The following is a 19,900-nucleotide window of genomic DNA, read 5'->3' as shown; positions in this document are numbered from 1 at the left end:
CCTGTCCGTAATTTCCTTACCCTGCCATCAGTGGCGGCGTTTGGGTTCCAAAACCTGGGGGCCAAGGTACCAAAACTGGGGGGCAAAGACAGTATATTTTCCTATGTAGATAAGGTTTAGCATAGAGTGGGGGCAAAAGTGGCGAAACTGCCCCTCCTCGCCCCCCCTAATCGCCGCCACTGCCTGTCATCGATAATATAAACTATCCGTGGCGCTAAAAGTATGAAGAACAAATTATAAAATAAGCAATTATATGCAAGACAAATACGAAATTACACAGAAATATGTCTCATTACAAGAAAATTGAAGAAATATGTTGTAAAAACGCTAAATTGGTAAAATATGTCAAAATATGCCTCATCGAGTTAGTCTATTTCGGCTGATTTTCATCAGATAGCTATGTAAAGATCTCACCGATGACAAATAAAAAATGTTATAACAAAGTTTCGTGGCCCTATATCACTACGCGGGTGCTAGATACGAGGTATATAGTAAGTATAAGGTGTGTAATGAAAATGATCTGGTGATTTCAAAAGCTTGGAATCCTTTCTTTTTCAGTCACGATCCCTGGTGGAAGTTTATTTATTTATTTATTTATTGGAACACAACAGCAGACGAATGCCCAATTACAGTGTTCTATATTTTCTGCTTTTAGTATGTACGTTCACGTGATTTAATGACAAGAAATATTCTTGAAGTTGCAGAGTTTCTCATTGTGAAGTACTTATATCCTACATACCAATAACAATAATTTGATAATAAACAATTGATTTACATGTTATGTTCTTGTAACACGAAATTAGAATTATTATATAATGTATGTATGCGTCAGTTCTTTTAAGCGTAATTCGGTGGAATAAATTCACGAAAATAACATTTCCATGCATAATTTATTAGTATTTGGTTTCAGTAATGTACAAATTATTAAGTGTCAATAAACAGTTTGTGTTTTCGTTCAACACATACGTGACTTTCCTGATCAAAATACTAACCTGGTGTGCAACGCGCCACACTTCGGGCATGTGCGCCTCTTGCCCATCCAAGGGCAGATTTTAATCTTTCATTTACGCGGAAAGCATTGGCGAATGCTCTTCGTGTAATTATTGCCTTTTGAGAGAATTCTAGGAAGGAAAGTAATCCATTGTTGATCTCTACAACTCTTCATTGTTTCCGGAGTAACTGTGAACTCTGTAGAATCCTGGGTTACTGGAAACCAACTTTGAAATTCACTGAAAGAGGTAATACAAAATTTCGTTGCAATTATGCATCTAATTCTTAGAATTTAATAACAAGTGGGATTTTTCTTTTCCACTAAAAACGTAGGGACACATATATCATTAGTTAATTCTTTTGCATATGCGTTGTATTGTATTTCCCTTTCATTTTGGGGGCCTCCCATTTGGCGCAGTGGTAGCGTCGTCGCCTTGTAATCAGGGGTTCCCGGGTTCGATAAACGGTGGAGGCACATGGTACAGTGGTTCGGATCCCACTTTAAACCGTGGGTCCAGTCCCGATTAGCCTTACTGTGCATAAAGTGGACTTAAAACACCAACTGAAACCAAACCTTTCATTTTGAATGGGATCTGAAATTACTAAAAGACCTTAATATGTTATTGCCTAAGTTAATAATAATAATAGAGAATATGTGTGTAAATACATAGATTTTGAGTTAATATCGTAAAAGTTAGTGTACAACCGCAATCAAGTAACAACTCTGCAAAATTCCTTGCTGATGGTGTCAATGGTACTTATAGAAATACTACACTTTCACGTTCTGATGAAACTGAAGCACAGATAAGGGAGAAAAAGTGAAAATCGAGAAGTTGGGCAATGGGATGTGAAACCCCATAAGTTAAAAATAACCAATTTGGCCCTTTCGCCATGCACAGAGCCTATTGTAGCACAATGTAACCTCGTAATATCGAATTACTAGAAGGTGACGTAATTCAGACTACCAATTAAATCAATCGCACAGTGCACGTAAACACTAAGCAAATCATTTCTCATTTATACTGACTAACCGTATAAGAATCGTACTAAAAAGCAAAGAGTAGAAGTAAACATGTAAATGGGATGCATGAGTCTTACAAAGCAAATTGTCCATTGTCATGCTCGTGCACCTTGATTTGCTCAATGAGAGCTTCAAGAATTTGAACAAAACGCCAAACTAACTACTTACAGCCTTTGCACCAGCACACACCTGCACACTTAAAAATATATTCCTTGAAATAAGTAAGATGCAAGAGAAAAAATAATTAAAATAGTCATGGACATTTGCTGAGCTATACTTGTGCATCCCACTGTACACAACGTTGTTTCATAAAGAAGAACAATACCTTTATATGATAAAAAAATTAATGATCATAAAATACTTGCAAAGCAATACGTGAAATAAGTAGTAAAGATAAAGATGCAACATAAATTAATTGTTAATCGCTAGGTAGATGAACGGTTGTACACTTGAACACAGATATACTATTTGTCAATCACTATATTCATTGAATTTTCTTTTAGATCTACTTACAAGGTACGGTTTTGTACTGGAGATGGTAGAGATGGTATGAACTGTCAAGTTTTTGTGTCAGTTTTTGTAACCTCCTATTGCGCTGAAGGAGTGTGTTGATTGATAGATTGATATGGTTTACTTTACTTTGGTTTTCAGTCAAATTTGGTTAATCGCAAAGATGAGGATAGGTGATTATATGATATCTATGAAACTGATTAAAAAAAAACTTTTGCAAGCAACTCCCATGCACCTGAATTGTAAACTCGGAGCATAGGTTGGTGATTGTTAATCGAACAGTCAGTTCACTTAGAAACTTAGATGGAAAAATGCTTGGGTACATACATACGCTAGATTCCGTCAACGTAACTTCGTGCTTCAAGTCCTCGATTGGCGTGGGAGATCCTTTTGAGTTTCTTAATTCATAAATTTCACATAATAATCTCACGATTAACCAGTAAAAGGTAGGAACACTAAAATAAGCAAAATTTGCAAGTATAGATATTGGTGTCAATGGATTATGCATCCGCATTGGCTAAAAAGTAAATGCGATCTCTTGTTCCAGATGTCAACCCAGAGTTGCCGAAAAGGCGTAGCACCAGATGACAACCAACCCCAGTGTTAAACAACGACATCTCTTCAGAAGTGATGCAAATTATTCCAGTTCTGACTCTCAAGGGGTTGCAAAAACTAAAAAAACTTCCGTCATGTCGACGTTCAGCTATTTCGGAAAGCTAAAAATGGACGATTCGGAGATCAGCCGAGAGAGCACGCCTTCCACTGAATCTTGCAAATTATTCCTTGCTTCCACCTCAAGCAGCGAAGGTATACAGGACACGTTCTTCAACCCCCCTCCGCCTCAGAACGTGACTCGGAAGGAAGGAGGAGTTCACATACTTTACCCTAAAGGGACAGACAATCAACCAAAGGCTGATCCAAAATCAAAGTCGCCGACAGGGAAGGCTGGTGTTGGAGACCAGAAATCCGATTCAGGATCCGTTTCTCCTGCCACAGACACAGATTTGGACAAGAGTTCCGTTACGATAATGGTTCCTCAGTCATTGCTCACCAAAATACCTCTCAGCAGGGAGCTGGTTGTCAATAAGAACCCGGACAACATGTTCAGGACCCAAAAACGAAAGACGCTCTCGCCGTTCGATAGTATTGTGGATTGTAATTCCCGGTCGTATATCGATCCGCCGGGTTTCCCCAGGAAGAGTTTGAGCTCGCAACCAAGCAGAATGCTACGCAAGCGCCTCAGAAACAATACACCCTCCATTCACTTGAACTTCCCTTATAATTATGTGCCGGCGTACAGAAATTTGGTTCAGATGCAATTTGCGGAAGCGCATGAAATATCCATGTTTGAAGTGTTTCAGCCAGATATTGTCCCCCTCTTGCAGATAAAGTCTGTACGTCCGATACGCGTTGAAGGAATTACACCAAAACACAGCTTGGAAACTGTCAGGTATCACAATACCAATTTCCCAACTTTCGAAGATATCAAAACAGACTGGTACGTGCCGATTCCAGGGCGTGTGTGTAATGACTGGAACAAGGCCAGTGTGTCTTATTACATATATCCAAAATCTGGGAGGGTATCACAAGATGGAACAGGTTACGTGCAACCACACAGTACTTTGGATGATCTTTTCGATAATCCTCAGCGATGCACCCATTGCCACTCTGACAGATATACTGACAATAATGCGAGATTGCATCGAGCGCATGAAATATGTAGCGCTAAAAACGACACCTCTAAGTTCTCAGGAAATGCGAGAAACAGGTCGGTAGAATCAGCGAGACCGCAGTCACCTTATAGAGTGGAGCAACATTATTTTGTTACAGAAATAGAGTACAATGACGACTTTCCGCAAACCATAAACAAAGTGATGCAGCAAAGTTCAGGTGTAGGAGCTGCTCAGAACGGTCGGGATAAAGCATTAGCTAAACATCCTCTAAGTCGAGGCTCAACTTTGCCGCAACCCATGGAACGAGGGGACATAGTCCCGGCTCAACGTGAAGGACAAGTGAGTCAACTAGATTTACACACACAACGTATTGATACAATGGAGATGAAATATGAAATTAAAAACGCAGTAATCGAATACATTTGTCCAGAACAGATGAACGTTATGGAAGTCTATTACTCGTCTGTTGTTGAATATCACCCGGAAGGAGATAATATAAGAACATTGCCGCGAATTGAGGAGATTAATTATTCTGAGAAGGATTATGGAGGAAACGCGGCCGGTGCGAGCGTGGAATCGACTTCAAGGGTTTCTGCCGTTAATCAAATGCATAAATCTTCCCCAGGACATTCGTTGGACCGTTGGACTGAAGAACCTGAAGCTATTTTAGACGCTGACAATTCCAGAGAGCAATCTGGGTTCAAAAGGGAATACAGGAGAAACATGCCTAAGGGATCAAAACCAATTATTGCGAGAAAAAATGGATCTTCAAGAACTGAAAAATATCTTCAAGGTATCCATAACCCTACTAGAAGAGATCACAGGAGTATTCCAAACAATCCAACGGCAGATGTGTCAAAGGATGCGAATAAAATTGCACAGAACGCACACTCTAAATCACACCAGGAGCTTCCACATGATATTTGTTCTCCAGCTAAGATGAGAGAAAGAAATTGTAGTAAGAATCTCTCCGGCAAAACCGACGTGAAATGCAAATTAAGGGAAAAGGTATTAGTACCAAGTGGTAATTTACGATCGCAAACACCTAACAAATCGACGAAATCACCTTGTGGTGGACGTGAACCTTCATCATCAGAAACGAAAAAGAACACATTTCATACGAAAAGGTCCACCAAAGGCCCTGAAGTTAGCCAGACAAATGCATTACTTGAAACTGAACATATTATACATTCCGAATACACATCAGAGGTAATCAGCAAGAAGGAGATACTGTGTTCAAACTATGCAAACTTCAATAGAGAAGATGAATCGTTTCTTCCAAGAGTCGTTAAAGAACCCGAGGGACGAAAATTGCGAATAGTCAAAGACAAGAGACCGGATGTACCCATGAAAGGATCGGACTCGCAGCTTGGCAGGAATTTTGCAGAAGCTTTGAAAGATTTTCGACAGAAGTCTCCGAGTAGGCCAAAAAGGGTTGGGTCACCAAGACCACGCAGCGAGGAAAGTAGAAGGGAACACATTAAAAGAGACGGTTTCTTGGCTGAAGTGGAGAGAAATGTACCACAACTGCTAGACCAGTTATGCGATCGACTAATTCAAGAACTTGAAAACACCAAGATGAGCGCTGATGTTTCTCATTGTAGACATCATAGAGACGACCATTTTGCAGGTAAAAGAGCTTCTATGGAGCCTGAATCAGAAAATCAATCTCCACGTGTATTCGCATCACCCAGACGTTCACGGTCATGTTTAGGGAGTAGAATCTTCAGCTCCAAACGAGACGATCCGATGGAGACATTTGAAAAGATGAATAATTTGAATGTGGATGATATGGTCCCAGATATAAGCTCCGTGTATCGTAAGGAAAAAATGAGAACTTTTGTGAAGTCCATGGATTTGGAACGCCATACCAAATCCAACATAATACTCAATGGTCTTCCTGGAAGAGAAACAAGCCTTGGAAAAAACGTGGAAAACTACGGACGCGGGAACAAGTTGTAAGTATTTTGAAACTTTTACAAGGGTTCAAAGTTGAGTACTTTTATTTCCACTTCCAAATTTTATGTACCGAATGCACCCAAGTTCATGTTTTTTATGCCGATGGTATTGAACTATATCTTGGGATCAAATTTTGAAACATCACAACTTAGTTTACTAGTCAGTGAGATGCACAAGTATTGTTCGGCAAATTGTCCATGACTATTTTCATTAATTTTCTGTTGCATCTTACGTGTCTTTAAGGAATATATTATTTTTAAGTATGTTGGTGCAGGGGCTGTCAGCAGATTGTTTTGTGTTTTGTTTCAATTCTTGAAACTATCATTGGATAAGACAGAGAGCATGAACATGGCGATAGACAATCGTTTGGTAATACTTACGCATCCCAATGTATCAGGTTGTGAGAATTAAGTTAAACAACTTTCTTTCTACTACTGGGATTTCATTTTCTTTATTATAACAAGAAACCTCAGACCTTTAAAATACAAGGTCCGCCCATAAAGAAACCGAACTGTCAAAAAAAGAACCTAACCGAATGAAAAGGTACCGTATTCTGGCAACACTGCAAAAAGCTATATCTAAACTTCCCGTCAGTGCATGTTTATAGGCAGTCGGTATCGGGGCAAGCGTGCGTCAGATGCAAGACGTGTGCAGGCGGCGTACAAAATACGCGAACCAAGATGGAACAACGTTACAGCATAAAGTTTTGTTACAAATTGGATAAATCGTTTACCAAAACGTTACAGATGATACGGGTAGTGTATGGTGAGATGAAACCTGGTGTTTACAGTATGACCCCGAAACAAACAGACAGAGTGCGCAGTGGAAAGGACAGTTGTCGCCCTCATAGAAAAAAACACGGATGTCGAAATCGAAGACAAAGGTGCTGCTGATCGCATGTTTTGATTCCCAAGAACTGATCCACAATGAATTTGTTCCTGAAAACCAAACTATCAATCAGTGGTATTACAAGAAAGTGCTTGGTCGACTCATAAACGGGATGAAGCGGGTTAGGAAGGACCTCTGTGATTCTCGCCAATGGTTTCTGTTACACGGCAATGCTCCGCCTCATACCACATTGTCTGTAAACAATACCTTGCTAATCATTCAGGGACAGTGATCAATCACCCTCCATATTCTCCGGACTTATCGCCTGCTGATTTTTACCTTTTTCCCAAGCTTAAGATGGCTATGAAAGGGCGAAGATTTGACGACGTCGCGGACATTAAATTAAATGTTACACGTATTTTGCGAACACTTACTGTCAATGGCTATCAACAGTGTTTCCAAGACCTGTACAAACGCTGGTCAAACTGGTGATTATTTTGAAGGTGATAAAGTAATTTGAAGGTAATTACTTCTTTTCTTTCCTAAAATCAAAAAGTTTTTTATGGGCGAACCTTGTAGTTTAATCTTAAAATGTACAATTCATTTATTTAAATGAATATACCTATTCTAATGTACATTTTTATAATAAAATGTAATTTTAATATATTGTCATTTCCTCAAATGTTGATCATTTCCTCACATGTTGATAATTTTTGTACATTATAGAACCAAGACTTTGTTGTTCTCGCTTCAATTTTAAAACAATGCGGTACTAAATCATGATCATAGCACATGTAAGTATATATTAAACTAAATGATGCGGAATTTATATTTTAAAAGTGGTGTTTCAAATTTTATGAATGTCAGGGAGCGAATCAGGCCAAAACATCAATGATCACTTTAGTTTTTATTAAGAAGAAATATATTTCAAAACAATGTCTCCTTTATCGAATGAATACTCAGTTCATCCGTTTCCTTCCAGTCGAGATGATTCATCTTCATCGTCTGATGATCTGATATATTCATAACGTCGGGAATTCGTCAGGGTATCTGGCCTTGTTTCTTGTTCCGGTAGCAGCACGGTGGAAACGAAAATTGTTCAGTGAAGAATCAAACAATACCCAAAAAAATATGTGGCAAATACATGTACCCTAAACTTATGTTTTGCAATACAGTTGGTTTCCAAAAAAATAGCAAGGAGTCATTTTTTGAAATACATTTCTTTTAAGTAGATTTGTAGATAGATATAGTTATATTTTCTTGGCAACTTAGACAAAACTTAGAAAAGGCACTTTTGTTTAATAAGCAGACTAAAAGCATTGTTCAATGTTACTGATGCTTCAAGAACACATTCTTGTTCCACTAACTTGGAAAGACATGTCTTAGAAATATTCATGTAGACTCAGATTAAATTTAAGTCTTCTTTATGGCGACTGGACTAGATTAAAACTGCTATGTGCCTCCACCGAGTATAGAACCCGGGACCTCCACATTACAAGGAAATATTCATTTGGATACCGATGTAATCGGGTTACTTTGTACAGTAATATAACCAGAAAATACAGGGTTTGGTGGAGTTTTGGAAGAGGGTGATAGTGTTTGGTGTGTAATGTTTTAGTAAAATTTCCTTTAAATACCAAATGTTTCTTGTCTATTTGAGGGGCGATAATTGATACTACTTAACTGTGTCAGCCTGTACAAAAATAACTTTAAAATGTAATTAATAGGAGATAATAAAGTATCATTAATGACAACTATATAGTATAATAGCTGTAATATGCTTCTCATCTCTAACAGAGAAGACTATTAGCTGGAAGAGACAAAACAAGAATAAGTAGAAACGAGCTAAGATCCAGAATTTGATAAAGAAATATCCAAAGAAAGTAGTACTTCTATGTTTTTACAGACTGTGTAGTTTTTAACAGTAACTTGTACTGATGTGGGGGGCAGAGTTTGGTATTTCTGTCCAACAACTTAAATAAACGTGCAAAATTTTCATATTAATTCATCTACACACGGCTGTACAATCTAATCGTTGCCTTCAGATCTTTTGGTAATGTCAAGGATCATCTTAATTTGACTAAGAGTTACCGGTAATACCAACTACACGATAATACCAATACATACCTTAAAATATTGGTTCGAGATATGTAATTATAATCATATGAACGTAGGCAATTTCTAAATCGCAGTAAATGTCTTGTTCCTATGTGCTCCATTTTTATTTACTCATGTGTAATATCACGGTAAGTAATAGTCTATGTAAACAATAATTCCATTCCAGGAATAATGTATGCTCGAGAATCAGATCATTTTCAACCGACAGCAGGAGAACACATGGTTTAATTAGACAACCGGCATTACATAATCTAAGGTAAGACACGCCCACTATAGACGTTTCCAACTTTTATTTACGATAGTAGGATCGAAAGTCCTCTATTGTTTATTCAGAAATGTGTTTTTGAATTAATTCCTAGTTTTTACATATAGCTATAGCATAGCTGTTTGAAGATCCATTCATGTTGGTTTGTCATTTGTACCATATAATACAAAATCAATGTTTCAATTATACATAATGTCTTAGAATCATAACTATAAAATAATTCCCTGCTTTCTGACTTTACGTGACTTTATAAGAACAAAAATTATTGATCTTTTGCTGCCATCTGTCAACAAGCTTTATATTTCAGAAGCTGTAATATGAAACGTATAAAGTTAATATATTAGAGATAATGTATGAACTAGTCTGCTCTTATGTTAAGGAATATTGTACGTATTTATTTACTTACGGGAAAAAGAAACTATGATCAGAGGACGCACCGGCCATAGTTTCAAGCAACGTATGTTCGCCTAATTGACCTGTATACCTACAACCGTGTTGGGAAACTAAAAATTCTGTATTCTGTACTCTCGAAGAATTTAGAAAAGCCGACCTCCGAGGCGAAGAAAGTTAGCACAGTGCGCTATCATCACTCATCCTCATCGTCGCGATTAGCCAAAAGTGGCAGAAAAGCGATGCTAAATAACAAAAATCAAGTCAGAATTTAGAAGAATTGCATAGTTCTTCTTCCCGTCTCTCTTTTTTCGTATTCCTTTGTCTTTCTCTTTAATTGCAGCTTCTTTCCTGTTTTATTAAGTCCTTCATCGCACTTACTTCCTCTCCATGTTATCGTTTCTTTTCTGTGTTTCCCTTTCCTGTTTTCTTATTTTTTCTTTATTCTATCTCCCTCTCCTTCTGTACTTGTGTGTCTCGTTTCTCTATTTCCCTCCCTATCTCTCTCTTCTTCCTCGCTTCTTTATGTCCCTTCTCTGTTGGTTTTATTTCCTCTTTCCTTTCTCTCATTCAATCTCTCATTCTATTCTTTCGCTCTATCCGTCTCGCTACTTGATTTGTCTTCCTCTCACAACTTCCTCTCTTTGCGTGTCTGGATTCTTTCTTTCACCTTTTTCTCTCATGTTCTAGCTCTTCTTTACTTCTCTTGCCCTTAAAACGATTCTTTCTCTCGATAAAACGTAAACATGATGTCAACACACCACACGTAAGGACACAACTTTCCGATTTTCATCCCCCTACTCCTCCCTTCAGAAAATTTTCTTTGGGGGCTCATGATGAAAGATACAGTTATTTGTTTTTTCACTTTCATATCCACACGAAACCTACGGGAGAAAAATTAACCTGGCAATTTCAGTCGATGTTAAATTACATTGGTGTGTCAACATTAAGGCTACTAGCACTGGTTCAAGAGCGTAATGAGTTTTCTTGATTATATACATTCATATTAGCACTTGATACACCATAAGGAAAAGTTTTTTCATGTATACGCAGTAACATCAGGGAGTAGAAAACAGGCGTGTTGGTTCAGTCGGTAGAGTGCCGAACTGCCACGCGGGAAACCCGAGTTCGTTTCCATGCATGGAAGCGTCGAGGTGGGAGATAAAGGCGGCCGGAACGTGGTGTCGATCACGTCACCTCCACAAATGACCGAGAATTAATGGATTTCTGTGAAATTTTGACACATATGTAATATTCTCTTCAATGTGAAAAGAAATTTGACCATCTTCAGCAATGAAAATATCCTAATTACCTTACGTATTGAACTTGACGATAGTAAGGAGGATTTCAAAGTATTAATGATGTACCTATTTTCTTCTGGAATAGGTTTGGTAGAGCAGATGAAGAAGAGGCAAGGTCCTTGGCGCAGGAAGAGCTGGCTGATAGATTGCAAGAAGTTCTACGTACGTTTTCGGAGGGTCTTCCAAGGTAAGCCAAATGTACAACCATGATTTGGCGAGTGGGTAATTTTGACAGATATCTAAACTGTACAACTTCTAATTTCGAGTATTAAAAAAAAAATACTCAGTAAAACAGACATTCTGTCATCACTTGGCAAGAGAATAACTGTTACTAATAATGTTGAATAACATAAACTTCATGTCAGAATTTTATTTACTAGGACTACACATGAAACAAACCGGGTGTTTAGAATAAAAGTGGCTCTCTGGAGCCCATTCGAAGCAAGGATTGCGGTGAAACCTGGTATAGAGGCTTTGGATACCATGGGGAGCGAATGGGGACAAAAATTACTTTATTCACGTTTACAATGCGTTGTACTAACATCGTTATTTCTACGCTATATTTCCACCTGGTGGCCAAACCTTGAACTAATTTTTCGTCTGCATTATATTTCCCATGGTTTACATAGCCTACATACCAAGTTTCACCACAATACATTGCTTCGAACGGGCTATGGGTAGGGGAACTTTAATTCTAACCACCCGGTACAGTGCGTACTCAAGAGAGGAATTGGTGAGGGTCATAACCCCCTCCAGCATAGTATTCCTTAAAAAAACGTCAAAAGCAGGAAGAGATGGCAAAATGAGGGCCGACTACTAAAAAAAAGTATACGAAACCCCCTTTCTTAAATCCTGGGCACGCCACTGCCCCGGCATGTCAAAATCTGAACATCTGTAAGGCAATCATTTTTCGGCATTTATCACAATCAGCACACACGCAAGGGTGAAGCAGATACGTCAAATATAGCATGGAGTGAATCACATAGAATTCAAGCGTCTCAGATTGCGCAGTGGTAGCGTCGTCGCATTTTAATCAAGAGGTCCCGTTTTCGATACCCGGTAGAGGCACGTAGTAGTTCGGATCGCACTTTGAACTGTAGGTCCAGTCCCGATTAGCTTTACTGTGCATAAAGTGGGCTTTGAACACCAACTCAATCAATCAAACATAGAATTCAGTGGAGAAACCTAGGAGTACTACACAAAGAACCAAGTTGGAAACTAAGGAAAATAAAAGAAGCAGCCTCCATTGGAATGGTCCAAAACCCTATAAGTCACTCCAGTGTAGAATTCAAGGAAATATAGTCAGCTCTCCTCACAAAATAGGAATAATAGCATAAATGGAGCAAGAATTAGTACAGAATTCTGGGGGGCGTCGTGGAGTAAGTGGTTCAAGCACCGGATTTGTAGTAAAAACCACAGGTATGTCGTAGGTTCGATTCCCACCATAGGAAAAATAAATTTCAGCTGAATACGAGAGAAGAGGTGCTCTATCGAAACGTAATGTTAGAAAAAGAATAGTTTAAAAACACTATACAATGGATAATATCCAATTGACATTGCATGCTAATCTGTTCCTTATGTGCAGTAGATCAGATGTCGGCAGTCGCTGCAGCTCTGAGTCCAGACGGTCGTTCCTTGCAAGGAGAAGAAGAAACAGGCTGGCTTCCAAGTTAAGCTTGAACGAGTCCATAGAGGGACGTGGGAGTAGTGAGTTCCGCAAATATCTGAGCAACAGAGGAGGAAAGTCCGAGGTATTTCACACTTCCCACCAGGAGCACAGAGAACGTCTCAGGAAGTGCCAAAGCGAAGAGGAGGCAGGAACCGCAATGCGACCGGAGAAGAAGCAGTCTCTTGAAGATTGGATGAAATCTCGATTACTCTCCAATCCCAAGATTTCCCCCCAAAGTGCCCGCAAGATAGAAGAGTGGATGAGGAAGAACAAGGAGAGGGAACGAAGTCGCTCAAGAACTTCGGAAACCAACAAAGCAGCGAAGGAGAATGAGATCACACGGCAGCTGATGGAAAACATATGGAAGATTTTGGTAAGTTGATGAAGTAATTAGTACTCAACTTATGTCTCATTCACCTTGGGTTGTCAGTCATGTAAAGCAGTGGTTCTCAACCTTTGTGAACCTGGTAAATTCTTGTTCTTTTTTTTTTAAAGTCGATGCCATGATCCCAACAATTATATCGTAAGTAGCTTTCTATTTCATTAACTTTATACGTTACCCTTGAAATTAAATATAAATAAATAAATTATGGCATAATCATAAAGAGTGTAAGTTCGATTATGTTTTGGCGTGTAGACAAATATAAATTTGGCTTAAATTAGCTGACAACGACTGGATGCAATGGAATATTTTAATTTCCTCTAGTCAAAATCATTAAATTAATTTGCTAAGTGTGGTTTTCAATGGCATGTTCCATTTCGGACACAAAAAAATTTCAATTAATCAGAATCTTTCCACTTTAATATATTTGTTAATGAAAATTGTTGCACAAACTAGATTGACCGTCTTGCCCGTAGGTAAACCTCCAAATTATGAGGAGAGGTACATGCAACGTGCACCCCTATTAGATCGTTCGATCGCTTACCACCTCTGTCGTGAAAGCATTTTCTGCTACTGCAGTCCAACTCGGACGAAAGGCCATCTTTCCACGTGGTTGTCAGCTTGGGCTGCAAGTCACTTCACCCTTCCGGCCCTAACTATGGAAAGGCCTCACGGCTGTAATTCACATTTGGCGTCTGCACGGATGACAGTCCCCTGCCTGCAAGTTTGAATTCTCACCAGCACTGGCAAGAAATAATTTCCTCTTTTCGCTGGTGAACACCGAACGAAAGGCCAATTAACAGTAGCCCAAACGTGGGATTTAGCAAAGTATGGATTCAGATGGAAAGCTAGTGTTCTTCGATATTGAGGCTTGATTTTGTTCATTGTATCTCACCTGAGAGCATTTGTTGACGTGTGTTGTAATAATTTCTAAGATCCATTTCTATGTTTTCAGAGTCACAATCGTAATGCTGTGGATAATGATTTGACTCCCGTCGCAACTGCATTGACTAGAATGAAGTCCCTTCTTCAGGAGAGAAAAAGGCAGGAGGGTTTAATATCTGATCGAAGCGACTGCCACACTAGAACTGCGGAGGTACCTGAGGTGAGACGAAGGAAAACTTCATGCCTAAGGCAAGATGGCGAGGACGAGGGCAAAATGTCCACCATCGCTGGAAGCAAACACGTTTTGATTGAGCTGGAAACAGTCTCTGAAGAATCTTCTGAAACAAGAACTGCTTCTCTCGACAAAATATCAGAGCCGTGCGATCTGTCAAAATGTCAAGTAGTAGGGGATTTGGACAAGAAATCAAGTCCAGTTGAGAATGATTACCAAAAATATATTCCGGTAGCACAAGATGTTGCAGAGTCAAGTAAAAAAATAAAACAGCAAGTGAAAAGAGGCAAAAGTCTTCAGGGTGATGCATTGTCACCAGCAGCAAGAAGTGTATTGTCTGAAGAGAAATGTGGATATATTGCTGACGAGGTTTTGCAAATGAAAGCTGCAGATATAACTACGTCCAAAATCAGAATCAACACTAAAAATGACATTCATCATAACCTAACCACAGAAGAAGAAGAATCAAATAATAACGTTACTGAAGACCAAGCAAAGTTTTCTAAGGTTGGCACAATTCACGTACATGAATTTGAACCTGTTGATAACGGCGATGTTCGTCATACATTACATCCAGAAATAAGAAAATTGCAGTCTGAGAGTGAACATGAAACTCTTGACAAAAAAGAAGACGAAACCATTCCTAAAACCACAATCAATAACGAAAATGACATATTCCAGGACAGTTTGACCATACACAACGAAGAACCTGAGTCAGATAGCACCATTGCTATCACTGGAGGGGAAGAATTCTCTAACGTTTCCACAGACATCGGGAAGTTTGAATTTGGACTGTATCCTGTTGTCAGTAACGAGTTGAAGGAAAACATTGAAACGTCCGGTAGTAGACAAGGACAAGAGAAACCAGATGAGAGTTCTGCATCGATGAATGTGTGCAGTGTTGCTCTTAGCACTGAGAGTATGGGCACAGTAGAGAGTCTGAATTTGAGTTCAAGAGTGGAGGACGGAAGTCCATCTTTTACAGAGGATGAACTGTGCGAAGACAGCAATGAAGATAGTTTAAAAGGGAGCTTGGATGAACAACTTGTGGCCCAATTTGGTTCCAAAGATGTCTTCTTTGACGATAAAGAGAGCAAAACGTATCAAAACCAAGAACAGAGTGCTGGTAGTGGCACTTGTGAATATCTAACTGAAATTAAACAACAAATAGACTATTCTGACCTGGATTACGAATCTTCATCAGCCCAGGGTTCCGAGCTGACATCTATTGAAAGCGAAATCCAATTTGAAGAAGATTGCAGACCAATCACTCTTGGAGACTTTATGTCGAAGTCATTGATGGCGTCGTCATCCCAAAAACTAAACAGCAAAAGCGGTTTCCTAACTCTGGTGGTCGATGGGAAACTTAACTGGAAGCTTGTTGCAGTGTACACTATATCACTTCTCGCATTAGGCTTTGTGGCTATGAATGCCTCAATAGAATGTCCACTGTGTTCCTCGGTTTTATTAAGAAAATAGAACCGTTTTCAGCAAGGAAAGTATCGTTTTACAAAATTTGATCTGTGTTTCTAGAAACTTTTTCACTTCAGTCTGTTGTATTCTTTAGTATTTCCAAAAGAATAAAGTATGTATTTTCTCCTCCATAGTTGTCTAACTTCATGTTAGTTATTGGTATGTGTACAGTGTCTCTCAAAAGTTTTAGGACAACGACATTTTAAACTAGGCAACCCAATTTACACAAGGCGTTGGTGGGTTGCGTGTAGAGTTAGGCTCAATTTCGGGGTTGCCACATGCACAATAAATATTTATAAAATGCGCGAAAGGAATAAAAACAAGTAATATTGTATAAAATTATGAAAAATATCACTATTATATCGCAAGTGACAAACTTCTTTCTGAAAGAAAATAAAAAGGTTTCTTAGTATTTCATCACTGATGAGTCTACAGAAAGGAAAAGAGGTGAGAGAAAACGAAAGGTGACAAAGGAGAGGAGAAAGAGAAAGCGAAAGAAGAAGAGGAAAAGTAGAGGAGAGAAGAAAGAGAGGATAAACGAGGAGAGGAGATGTAGTGAGGAGAATGGAAAAAGATTCTAGGAGAGATGAGGAAAATGGAGCAAATAAGAGAGAAGAGGAGACGAGAGGAGGGGAGTGGAAAGTAAAGTAAAGGAGAGAAAAAGAGAAGAACGAAAAGAAGAGGAGAAAAGTGCAGTGGAGTCGGAAATCTAAGACAGGAGAGGAGATACGAGGAGTGGAGATGAGTGGGATGGAGATAAGATGCGAGAAAAGTAGGGAAGCCGATATGAGATAAAAGCAGATCGAGCAGAAGGAGGGGAGAGGAGAAGAGAAGAACAGAAGGGACTGAAGAGAAGAGGTAGTTGCAGAAAATATCGTCTCAGCGTCTAGAATTGATGCATTGGTCAAATTATCGACATGAAACATTCAATAACATTTTGAAATGTATTGGAGAATGTATTAGATCGGTTCGAAATGCATTTTGGCTTAGTTCAGAGCAAGGTAAAATCTTCCATGTAAGATCGTTGATTTTGCCTGCGATTATACCACTAAAAACATGAATGTAATTTGAATATTTATAAGAATTATCTAATTTTTGTCCACTTCTCGGTTCGTTGAAATGGAGATTTTGTAATTTAATATTTCCCCTCCCCCCATCGTTAATTCCAAACTGAATCATTCCGTTTCACACGGCGTGGACAATGGACACAATGGGATAGGTCTAAAACTTACGAAAATTTTCTGCCACCGGAAGGGTTTGAACCTACGACCATCAGATTGACAGTCCTGAACGGTAAACACTACCCTACAAGCTTTCGCTCCTGAAAGTAAGTAGAAGGAGCTGACCAATGTGAAATGTAGATGCAACTCTCCTCCTACATGTAATGTGCAAGCAATACTTGTTTGTAACAAAGAAAACGAAGGTAGTACGACTCGGCGAAAACATTTAATTTAGAATTGCACATGATGAAAACTTTTCATTCGATATTTGCGGAGGTATCCTTGCATTGAACTCGAGTGGGAAAAGGGGTAAAATTAGTATGTCCTGAATTGCCGCAAATATAAATAGTTATTTCATTAATATTTGTCAATGTCTTTGAAGCAGTACACAATTATCGTTAGAGTATCATAATTCTCGATCTTATGCATGAAAATATCCCTTTGAATGTGTGTCAATTCATTTATTTGTTGATTTTTTTAATAATTCCATATGCAGAACAATGTAGCCACTATACACTGCTATTACAAATTATGTTACCATGCTCTTGTTTATAATAAAAAGAGAATTAAAAAAAAGTACACCTAGTATGGAGGATCGAATGCTTTCAAGAACTCTAACCAATACACTACGCCCTTTGTTTCCCTTGGAGCAACAGTTCTTAATTATTCTGTCGCATCAATATTGTAAACGTTATCCTGCAAAAAGAAGTTCAATACTCTGACATAGCTCTGTACTTCTAGAATTACTCTATACACATGCATTTGAAATTTAACTCTGAATTTATTTCTTCGTTGTTAGTATATCTAAGCTTGTGAATATACTATATTTGTAATTTTATAACGGTTACATGAACATCTACGAAGTAGTTCCTTATAATAACCTCCGGTTGACCAAGTTGCCAATATAAACAAATGGAATACAGATTGTCTTCGAGCTAACATTGTTAAAAAGGAGCGGATACATGTATTACTATCCCAATACTTATTCAATAAGATTTCTTGTTTGTCAGAAATTCTGACTTAAACTATTGCATGTTGAGCTAGTGCCCACCTAGCCGCCTCTGACGAAATATATCATTCTTCAGATTCTCTTTCAAATTCGACTCTGGTCACTTGTAACATGCTGGGTGCAGACACTGCATCGATCATTGATGCAAGGCTACCAGACGTCCGATTCACCGATTTAGTCAGGACAGTACGTTATTTTCAATTCCTGTCCCGACTTTTTCGAACTGCAATCGTGATGCTAAAATGTCTCTTTATTATTGTTTTTTTTGTTAACTCACAATTAGACATGTTCTTTATTGTATGAATAATTCTAAGTACGCAACATAGAATTATCATGACTTTTTAATGGCGCTCGCACTATTTGAACTATTTTGTAATATCTGTCTGTCTGTCTCTCTCTCTCTCTCTCTCTCTCTGGTCTACGTCAATGACAGAAATGCAAGCAATATTCTTATTTATTTTTAACCCAATTAAAGGAAAGTGTAAGCATTTAAAAGAAATAAGAAAGATCATCACTGTTGCTCTTCCTTAGAAATTGTTATTCTTCGAGGAAGAAAAATTAGAAGGATTTAGTGCAGCACCTTAACACAGTGTCCCACGAGTCTCTCTTGACTAATACTGTCAAATGCGAAGTGATTTTATGAATAAAATTTTCCGCCTGTTTACGTATAACCTTGCACAGATTTGGTAGTTCGCACACGGTGTAATTATTTCGTGTTATCTTACGCAACAGCAAATACATTTCATAAGACTGTTCTGGACACAAGACTTGCATCAGTAAACAAGCATTTTGTCTGTTACAGTATCACAGGAAAAGAACATCGTCCTGTAATGTTCAAGCCTCTAGATATTTTCCATTAATAATGTCTAATCACAATAATAAGTTAGAAGAAATAACTCGCATTTTCACAACTACCAATATTCTCGTTTTTAATCACTTCGAAAATTATTTCTCGAAGATATCGGTTATACTACAAGAAAGCAAATCAAAATTAAAGTAAAGTTCAACTACACGTATACCAAACGACATTTACAATATTGGAGGGACAGAATACTTAAAAAAAATTGTTGTTTCATTCGAAGGTAAAGGCGTGGTGTAGTGGTTCTTCTACCTGGTTTAAGGAGCTAAAACTTGTAGGGTAGTGGCTACCGTTCAGGATTGTCAATCTGATGGTCGTAGGTTCAAACCCTTCCGGTGGCAGAAAATTTTCGTAAGTTTTAGACATATCCCATTGTGTTCATTGTCCACGCCGTGTGAAACGGAATGATTCAGTTTGGAATTAACGATGGGGGAGGGGAAATATTGAATTACAAAATCTCCATTTCAACGAACCGAGAAGTGGAGAAAAATTGAATAATTCTTATAAATATTAAAAATGACATTAATTTTTTTAGTGGTGTAATCGCAGGTAAAATCAACGATCTTACATGGAAGATTTTAATTTGCTCTGAACTCAGCCAAAAGGCGTTTCGCACCAATCTAATATATTCTCCAGTACATTTCAAAATGTTATTGAATGTTTCATGTCGATAATTTGACCAATGCATCCATTCTTGACGCTCAGACGATATTTTCTGCAACTACCTCTTCTCTCCAGTTCCTTCTCCTTCTTCTCTCCCCTCTTTCCGTTCTGCTTTATCTCATATCGCCTTCCCTACTTTTCTCGCATCTTATCTCCATCCCACTCTTCTCCACTCCTCTTATCTCCTTTCCTGTCTTAGATTTCCGACTCCACTGCACTATTCTCTCTTTTTTCGTTCTTCTCTTTTTCTCTCCTTTACTCTACTCTCCACTTCCGTCTTCTCGTCTCCTCCTCTCCTCTCCTCTCGTTTTCCTCCTCTTTTTCCTTCTTTGTTCTTTTTTCCTCATCTCTCCTCGAATCTTTTTCCATTCTCCTCACTACATCTCTCCTCGTCTATCCTATCTTTCTTCTCTCCTCTACTTCTCCTCTTCTCCTTTCGCTTTCTCTTTCTCC

General features: G+C 38.5%; 1 protein-coding gene across 1 annotated transcript; it reads left to right on the top strand.

Moving 5' to 3' along the window:
* Positions 1–1,182: 1,182 nt before the first annotated feature.
* LOC146003051 (uncharacterized) lies at positions 1,183–15,825 on the top strand. Its single transcript, XM_083141214.1, has 6 exons — positions 1,183–1,238; positions 3,069–6,152; positions 9,266–9,355; positions 11,141–11,242; positions 12,644–13,097; positions 14,062–15,825. Exons 2-6 carry the CDS (start codon positions 3,106–3,108, stop codon positions 15,700–15,702), a joined length of 5,334 nt encoding a protein of 1,777 aa, XP_082997340.1. The 5' UTR covers positions 1,183–1,238; positions 3,069–3,105; the 3' UTR covers positions 15,703–15,825.
* The last annotated feature ends 4,075 nt before the right edge of the window (positions 15,826–19,900 follow it).

Source organism: Lepisma saccharinum, chromosome 19 (assembly GCF_977018435.1).
Source record: "Lepisma saccharinum chromosome 19, izLepSacc3.1, whole genome shotgun sequence".
NCBI classification, from domain to species: domain Eukaryota; kingdom Metazoa; phylum Arthropoda; class Insecta; order Zygentoma; family Lepismatidae; genus Lepisma; species Lepisma saccharinum.
The sequence above is the reverse complement of the archived record's forward strand: the minus strand, read 5'-3'. Positions and strand labels throughout refer to the sequence as shown.